The 9,748-nt window shown below is 38.0% G+C and overlaps 1 protein-coding gene across 1 annotated transcript; it reads right to left on the reverse strand.

Annotated features, from left to right (window-relative positions):
- Positions 1 to 8,359: 8,359 nt before the first annotated feature.
- LOC108402564 (olfactory receptor 8S1-like) lies at positions 8,360 to 9,289 on the reverse strand. The gene has a single exon (XM_037003997.2). The coding sequence runs from the start codon at positions 9,287 to 9,289 to the stop codon at positions 8,360 to 8,362; it is 930 nt and encodes a 309-aa protein (XP_036859892.2).
- Positions 9,290 to 9,748: the final 459 nt, after the last annotated feature.

The raw sequence follows: 9,748 nt of genomic DNA on the forward strand, positions 1-9,748 counted from the left end.
GTACATAGTTTGAAATTAGGAAATTAAATGTGATGCCTCCAGCTTTGTTTTTCTTTCTCAGGATTTCTTTGACTATTTGGGATCTTTTATGGTTACATACAACTTTTAGGATTTAAAATATCTATTTCTGTGAAAAATTTCTTTGGAATTTTTATTTGGATTGTATTGACTCCATTGATGGTTTTGGGTAGTATGGGTGTTTGTATAATATTAAATTTTCTGACCCATGAACATGGGATATCTGAACATTTATATGTGTCTTCCTCAATTTCTTTGGGTGTCATATAGCTTTCAGTGTAAAGTCTTGAATGTGATTGTAGCTGAGGGATTATCATATGTGGACTTTATGATATTGGGGTACATTCCTTCTGTACTTTATTTTTGTGAGTTTTTATCATGAGGATGTTGAACATTGTCAAAGTCTTCCCTACATCAATTATGATGAACAGACAATTTCTATCTTCTTTGTTAAAATGGTGTATGTCAGGTTTTGTATCTTCATATGTTGAGTCATCCTTGCACCCTGGAATAAATTCCAGTTGATCATGGCTAAAGGATTTTGTATGATATTCATCAGGGTAATTGGCTTGTAGTGTCCTTACACTCTAGTATCTGTGTCTGGTTTTGGTATCAGGATATTGATGAATTATGCCATTTTTTGGGTGTCATAAGCTCATATTGCTTTTTCTCTGCCTTCAGCTTTAGAATTAGCTAGTTGCAATGGCTTTATTGGAAAATGGTATTAGCAACCAATCTCTGGGAGCTGAATGGACTCCTGGCTCCTGGGGTATTGTTACTTTTAGGCCCTCTTAGCTGACAGAGCAAGGAAATGCATGTGTATCTAAGCTGTGGATCTGTAATATATTCTTTAACTATCTCTATAAATATTGAAGAAGAGGAATATTTTCATTTTTACCTTCTTGGATTCCAAATAAAAAACCATAGACAACACACTTTCAAACTATTTCATAATGTTCAAACATTTTAAAGAATTGCAAATTAGGAAAAAATGGAATTCTTTATGAAAATTGTAGAGGAGTAATTGTTATTGTAGATAAAGTGTACAAAATCCATGTATTGTGCTTGGCTCAGCAAATATAAATTTCTCCATTTATATTTAAGAACAAATCAGTGATAAAATATACATATAAGTAGAGTTACAAATTAAAAACCCTATCATCTCTTTTTCTCATTGATACCAAAGGTAAGAGAACGACCACATTTTTCTAATGATTTTTACCTCTTTTTACATTCTTATCCTCTTTCCTCATTCCCCACACTGACATTGGTGGTACAGTTATATGTGGGAGCTTTTCTCCTTTAGGTTGACTCTGAGTTATCAAGGTGTATCACCCAATATAGGAGACAATGGAGTATCCTACTGAGTGGGGATTATGAACAGGTGCAGGCACACAGGTTAGCCTTTGAGGTTCCTTGAGGTAAGAATACGAGCATAGTTTTTGAGGACACCTCAGGAGGCAGAGGCCTGACCTTTGTGTACATCCTGTACTTTTGAAGAAAGTTTTCTTGTGGTGTCGGTAGACTGTACATAATGCACTGAGATGTGCAGGAGAATATGAAAGGCCTCTGTGAGGAATTCTGTTCTCTCTATTGTATTCCATTTTGGAGTCATCTGGTATCTTCTTAGAACAGAGTATACTTGAGGAAGAAGGCAAATAATTTATATTGTAGGAAGAAATGTTTAACACATGTATAGTTAAAATAGTTAAACTAAAATAACATGAATATAATAAAATTGGTGTTTATTTTGTGGGGATAAAATAGACATGTGAAAAATTTTCTGTGATTTTGTTTGGAATGGGAGAAGCCTGTTGAAAAATGCAGGCTGTTAGGAAGCAATATTTTAGTTGTGGAACCACAGTGAATTTATAATGCCATTAAAAAGCAAACAGATATGGAAGAAAAAGTAAAATAACCAAAATAGAGTAAAAGATGTAGATTATTGAGCAGTGATTACACGTATGTAGAAAGGATTATGATTCATTAGATTCTGTGCTATGGGGACTTAAAAGCTGAAAAACAACTGAAAGAAGAAAGGACAGACAGAAAGAAGAGAGGGGAAAGACTCTTAAATGTTTTTAGAAATATCCCATGGTGAATAACATAGGTCAATATTAAAGACACTAACAATATTTTACAATATCGATTTCTTATTTCCATTCTTATGATGAAAAATGGGAACAATATCTGGGTAGGGGATAACTTGCTTTACGAATCCTTGCAGTATAAAAATCTATGGAAAATAGAAATAGTAAAAGTAAGATAAGAATCCTCAAAATGTATAACTTTGGTGAATCATATATTAAGGATTGAATATTTGGTAAACATTTTCTACAATAAAAGGGGGAAAGGAAAGCTAAAAATTCCCTTGAATCATTAAGGAGGGTAAAATAGGAAAATAGACATGCAATATGGCATAATGGAGGAAAGGCCTGACATATTGAAATTAGAGAAATGCAGGTTAAGCAGGATGTGTCAGTAGTATTTCTTTTTCACCAAACATGTTACTTGCTTATGGAAAACAGACTTGGTATTTAATCATGCATATTATGTTAAATCTTGAACATACAGTGTAATGGGAGGCAATGATGGGTCCTTAATATCTGCTGAATGTACAAAGAATGAGAGAATGAAGCAAATGTGACATACTGTATGTGCTTTATTAGAGGACTATTCCCTGGTGAATTTTAGTTTCAGAAATAAACAAAACTTGAGGACGACAGGGAACTGGGGAGAAATGAAGGCTGTGAGGGTCTGAGGGGCTCATTTTTTAGTGGTTGTGAAGACTTATCTTCTGTTGTAATAATTGGCAGCTAATGATTCCTTCCCCCTCAAGAATCAGCTCACACCCACCAGCTCATTTCTGTCCACATTTGGAGGGTTGCTTAAAACCGTGACACTTACTCATCTATCCAGTGGGCGAGTTATCTATCATTTCATCTCTCTATTTGTCATCTAATATTTCATTTATCCCCTCCATTACCCAACCTCTTTGCCCTTCAATCATCTCCAACTATGTTTCCCTTTACTCATTCATTTATCCATTACTTCATCACTTCTCTCTTATCTAATTATTCAAAGTATCAGAGATCTACTTTTTACAAGGTCCTCTACTTAAACAGACTATGTAAGTACCTCACTTAGCCTTTGTTGAACTGTTTTGTGAACACACTTATTTGTCCTGTTCTTCCAGCTGTACTTTCTCAGGCTGAACTCTCATACTGGGTAAATGTTTTTTGTACCCTCCTTGAAATCTCAGACTCTATTCCTTCATGAGTCCTCCTTCTTGGTATGGCAACTGCTTACAGTCATCCTGATCTGTCAACTAGAACTTTGAACAGCCTCTGAATTCCCCAGTTTTCCCTGGGAAATTCACCAGCTTCACGTGGTTCTTGCCCAAAGAATTTGCCATAACAGATTCCATTCCTGTTGGTCCAGCCAAGCCCCTGCTTTGCCTAACTTTCTTTTCCTATTTAGACAAGTTCCTATACTCCCACCCTTAATCAGATTCCTTATCCAAATTACCTGTCTACCTGGTGAGTACTTCGCAGCCCAGTGTACTGGCCCAAATTAACTCTGATTCTGCATCAAAGATGAATGACAGATGGAAAAGTCATTTTTTTCTGTGTTTGAGTTCATAAATTCTTGTTAAAATAAACAATTTCTTTGCATTCTTCAGTAGTAAACATATAAGTCCATTCACTATAATTGGAAAATTTCTCAAACTGTATAATTTTCTGTTTGATTTTGGTTTGACACTTGCTCTGTATTTACTCTCTAGTTTTCCCACATGTACTGTCAGTGTAGACCTGCCTACATCCCATTTTTGTATTACATATTCAGCGTGGGGAAACTATAGCACATCCAAAGGTTTTGGTGAAACTGTGGGTGAGAGACCCAACATCAAAAACCTCTGTTCTGTGCTAACTGCACACAACCTGTCAGCAAGACAGGTGAAAGCCCACATTATGAGATTTCCAGGTTTACTCTGCCTGGTTCCCAGCATAGATCCTCTGACTGTGTCCAACTGAAAATGAGGCTTCACTTCATCCTTGCAGTGGGAAGTGAGCACTAATTTCAAATTCTCTTCACTTACCTTGAGAGAGGGAACCTAATGGCTTGTAGTCAATTGGAGTTGAATGCCTACGTTGAAATTCAGAAAGAGGTGAAGCCAGAGAAGTTTGGGTGCTTGTACAGAGAAGAGCAGAGGTAAGAAGAAGGTAAGAAGGTAAGAAGAGGTAAGAACCAGGGTGGTTGTCTCAACAGAATATCTTATTTCCCAATTTGCCTGGGTAGCTGTGCTTGAACTCATCTCAGATGTGTCACCTCTTGTTTTCTTGTATATGTTCATGTCAGGTATCACCTTAAAGAGCAGGGAGCAAAATGGCACTTCCTGGGTCATTTAAAAAATAGTGACAAATAATTATTCCCTTCTATCCTATAACTTTTGGCTTAAGTTTAATATGCTTTGTAATGTAAATTCATTTTACCTAAATGAACATTAAATAACCTAAATTCTGAAATGCAATGAATATCAATGCCATTATAAATTATTAACTTGTTTAGATACAGTGATCTTATATCATTTCCAAGAAGATAGTACAACAAAAAAATTTCAACATTTATCTACTCAGTGCAATCACACAGAAAATTTTAGTTAATTACATAAATGACTGGATAGATTAATGAAGGCAGGATGAGAGATAGATCTCATGCTGAAAGGCAGACACAGTCTGGGTGAATATTATTGGTAATGTAAGAAACTCAGAAGAGCATGGAGACCTTTGACATTCTGAGGCCACCTGAAAATGGAAGGACAACAAGGCTTGTGGTCTGTGTACATTGTGGGCAAACATCACATACCTCAATATTTCCCTTTGACTCTTCTCTGATTTCTGTTTTTTCTCTTCTCCTTTAATGACTAATATTGGTGAAGACCAGAGTTGATGGGGTGGTTAATGATAGAGTAGTAAAGTATTTTTAGTACATGTATTTAAGATTTATTTATGTATTTAGGGAAGGAGGAGGACCTCAAGTCACTTAAGTCTATCTATTGGAAGCATTTCCCCAGACTGGGAACCTCTTTGCTTTTGATGTCAGTCTCCCATATCAAAACAGTTTCCACAGCCAGTGCACACGCAACACTGAAGAGCACAGAGAGAATTTATTTAGTAGGTGCTTAGAACAACTGAGGACAAGAATCTTCCAAGGAGAGAGGGGAACCTTTAGAAAAATCATGGAGGTTTGAGATTCTCTGGCACAAAAATCATCTTCTAGCTCAAGTCTTACCATGAAATTAGAAGTCATCTTTGGTCAGGTGATCACAATGTGCAGTAGAACCAATATTTCTGTAGCCTAATTTTAGGAAGCATCCATGTTAAGTTTTCCTGTTTACAAGTCTCATTGAGGAAGGACAAATGACCATCTCAGAAGGAGGAGCCTAAAGACACTTATCATCTGAATTGTGCCTTGGCCCTGCCACTGTCACGTAGTAAGTCCAGTGGGAAACATTCAGATTCTGAAAGGAGCACAGGAGAGATTTCTCTCAGGTCATCCCAACCCAACACAGAGGCTACCCTTCATTTAGCTGCCTCTGTGACTCTATGTATGGGCAAACAAGAAGATCAGTGAAGCGAGTGATCTTCAGATATAATCTAGCTTAAGGGACCCAGATAGGTTGATGGAGCTGGTGCAATTTAGCAGGTCCAAAAAGCTGTATTCCCTAAGATCATAGTCTCAGACAAACGTTAAACTCATTAACTAGAAGAGAGAAGCTTATAGAAGACTTAGGGGGTTCTCATGATATAGTCTATAGAACTGTAGGATTGAAACTATAACTGCAACCCCGGGCTTTGATAAGAGACAAGGAAGGGTTTTCATGTTGCCTACTCACAGGGGAGCTACCTTATTGGGAATTGTTACGGCAGGTGTATAGTGAGACTTAATTCACCTGACATCTTACTTCCCATGGTAAGTATCTTTAAATATAACTGGGGTGAACATTTTGGTGATTAAATATATTTTAAAATTAGAAACAGTTACTTATGCAACTATCCAGTTTGCATTGGCTGTCCCTGTGAAACCTTGTGCTGTACAAGTGTGGCAAAGAGCACCTTACAGCACAGGCACAGGTTCCAGCTTCACATTCTCATGGGAAGTATCCTCATTTCTGGGGCTGAGTTGTTGGACCACAGTGAGAATCTACTCAGCTTATGAGACTGATTTCATTGCCTTTGCATATATATTCACAAGTGGAATTGCTGTATCATATGGTAATTCTATTTTTAATTCTTCGAGAAGTCTTCATTACCAAAGTGCCTAAACCAAATTGTATTCCCACCCATAGAGTACAAATCCTCCCTATGTCTACATTCCTTGTCAACACTTATTATCTTCTGTTTTCTTGATGATAGCCATTCTAACAGGTGCAAGGTTGAGGTGTTGATTGCATTTTCCTGATGATTAGTGATGTTCAGCACCCTTTATTAACCTTTTAGTCATTTGTATGTCTTCTTTGGAAAATGTAATCAGATTCTTTGCCCATTTTTAAGTTGGGTTATTTGTCTTTTTTATATTGAGTTGTATAATTTCCTTATATATTTTTGCTTTCCAGCAATTGAGCAGTATGGCAGAAGAGAAGCAAAGATTAGAGATATCATTTAATGGTGAAGGAAAAATGAACATAGGAGAGTTGCAAAATTCTTTCACAGATGTAGCTAATGAAATGAGTGTGCCCAATAAACCAGTTGCATTAAAGACTTTACATATAGGAAAAATTCCAAAATACTTGTAAGAATATTTACTTAAAGTTAATAATAATTTAATTGTTGAAGAAATGTATTTTCATGTTTATTTAGTATGTATTTACAATTGGAAATTGTATTTAAAATTGGTTTCAAAATTATGTGTATTAATAAGTATTGTGAAATCCTTCTTATTATTAATGACAATGAAACATAATGTGCACCAAATCTTAAAATGCTCTGGTGTTTCTGCTGTGTTCTTACTCTCTGTTCTCTTTGGCTGAACCTCACTATGAAGCAATGTGCATTGACTGGGTGCTCATCTGATTAATAAAGTACATGCTAAATAGGAAAATATATTTTTAAGCTGACAAATGCTGTTGGACTGGAGTTGTTTCTATTAATAAGAAATTTGGAAATTTTATAACACAGAAGTCTAAATGAGCATGCCATGAAAAGTATTGATTGTTAGGGAAAAATGACTTTTCAGTATATTTTTGCTGTTGAATTGTGCTTAGGTGATTTGGTCTGATTCTTAAAATTCAAGGTGATGTTGGAAAAAGGAATTATGAGGAAGCAGTCAGAGGGTGTTGTGTGCCTGTGTGGATAAAGGGGAATGAAGAAGAGAGAGGGGTTAGGAAAGGGAAGGACAAGGTCACTAATCGAATCTGTTACACACAGCAGTTGGAAATCCATCACATGTCTCCATTATGGGAACCACTTTCCCGAAGTCACTTTCACCCTAAGGCCCAATCTTATGCCTTAGCGTGGATTCTCAGGAGAACTTCCACCCTTCACTGCAGCCCTAAGCAGTCATTATTTTCTGACCAGATCAGGCACACCATAAACTTAAGTTAATCATCAATCTGCATTGCCCAGCTGGTCTATAGTTCTGACTCTCTTCTCCTTCTCTCTGAGTCATTTTTTTCACCAAAAACTGCCCTTTTTCTTCTTAAACTGTGTCTTATGCTCCAGTTCTTAGCATCGTGCTCAGGCAGCAAAATACATTGCTGCTAACTTGTCTATTTTATGAAATAGCCTTGATATTTCCTGGTTTCATTTTATAGCAGATTTTAGATGCTTGTATTTTGTGAATCCATCATGGATCCTCTATATCTGGTTGTCCTATTTCCCTTTGGATTCACCCACCTTTCCTAGGTGTGGGTCTGTCCAAGTCCAAATACGAGATAATATTGTACATCCATTTCTCCAGTCCTTGAATCTTCTCTACATTAAATATTCAGCAGATTTGCTTTATGCTCCATTCTGTGATAGTTTGGTGACTTTATTTCCTGCTGCTGTTCACTGAATAGCATAGTAAAAGAAAAAAGGTTGGGATGAAACCCCATGAAAGCATCCAAAAACAATTCAAGGAAAATGGCTGGATTAATATAGTCATTTGATGTTCTGCTTTGCCTCTAAGCCAGAACAATCTGATCCATCTTTCTTTACCTGAGCTTGAAAGAGCTCTGTGAATTTCTGTGATACTCTTCTTAGTTCCAACATCAGGAAAATTAGGAAATGCTTTTAAAGTTAACTAACAATAGATTTTGCTGTAGTAAACTACCTACCCATTATCTTCTGTCTTTGGTCAGCTAATATTTGAGATATTTTCTAAAAGTCCTTCTCACAGCTGCTTTCACCTCATTGTTCTTCAAGCTGTAGATGAGGGGATTCAGTAAGGGAGTGACCACACTGTACTGCAGAGAGGAGATCAACTCGAGTGTTGAACCTGAGATTGGCATAAGATAGCGAATGAAAAATGAACCATAAAACATGAGAACTACAGTGAGGTGAGAGGAGCAGGTGGAGAAGGCCTTGCCTCTACCCGAGGAGGAGCTGATACTGAGAATGGTGGAGACAATAAGAACGTAGGAGAATACAGTCAACAAACAGGTTCCCAGCCCATGAAGGAGACTGGAACAGAGTAGAACAGTAAAACTGGTGGAGACATCAGAGCAGGACAGAGGGAAGAGAGTGGGCAGCTCACAGCTGTAGTGGGGGATAGGCTGATCCTTACAGAAGTCCAGTCTCATAGCTGGTAGGATGTTGATGAGTGCATCCAGAAAGCCCAGGCTCCAGGTGGTGCACACCAGCCTCACACAGAGCTGGTTGCTCATGACCTGTCTATAGAGCAGAGGGTGGCAGATGGCAACACAGCGGTCGTAGGCCATCACTGAGAGCAGGCAGGCTTCAGTGCCTCCAATGTCAAACACAAAGAAGACTTGAGCCAGACAGCCCCCCACAGAGATGGTTTTCTTCTGAGAGAGGAGGTTCTCCAGCAGCTTGGGCACTGTAGCTGAGGAGTAGCAAAGATCCAGGAAAGAGAGGTGACTCAGGAAGAAGTACATGGGCGTGTGGAGGTGAGAGTCAGTCTTGATTACCAGTAGCATCATGAGGTTCCCCACCAGGGTCAGGAGGTAGATCACTAGGAACAGCACAAAGAGCAGAGCCTGGGCATGGGGGTCTGCAGACAGGCCAAGGAGGGTGAACTCAGTGATGGTGCTGTGGTTTCCCAAGGCCATCTGGAGACACTGTAGACTGGAAATAAAAAGAGGAACAGGGAATGATTTCAGTGAAGTGATAGTGTGGAACTCCAAGCTCCTCTTCCTTTACAGAAACATCAGAAAACAAGCAGAGACTGTGAGCACCACTTTTGTAGGTACTCTGGAAAAATAGTGAAATGTTTACAGCAACCAAGTGTACATTCCATAAAGCAAAATGCAACTTGAAATAAGTAGGAAAGTTCTGTGCTGTTTTCATTTTCCTTTGCCTACCTCCTCCCAGCTTCAGTGTCTATAATGAGGATGACAGCCCCTCTTCCTAGTGTGGAACCTTGTTCCCAGATCTGGAGTGAGCAGAGCAGACCTTTCTCACAAATACTGTGTTTGCTGTTCTAATATGTCTGGGGTTTACCTGAAGGACTTATGCAGGATGTTTTGTTTCATTTCCACATAACCTTGAAATCATTCAGGGATCAAATG

Source organism: Manis javanica, chromosome 10 (assembly GCF_040802235.1).
Source record: "Manis javanica isolate MJ-LG chromosome 10, MJ_LKY, whole genome shotgun sequence".
NCBI lineage: Eukaryota > Metazoa > Chordata > Mammalia > Pholidota > Manidae > Manis > Manis javanica.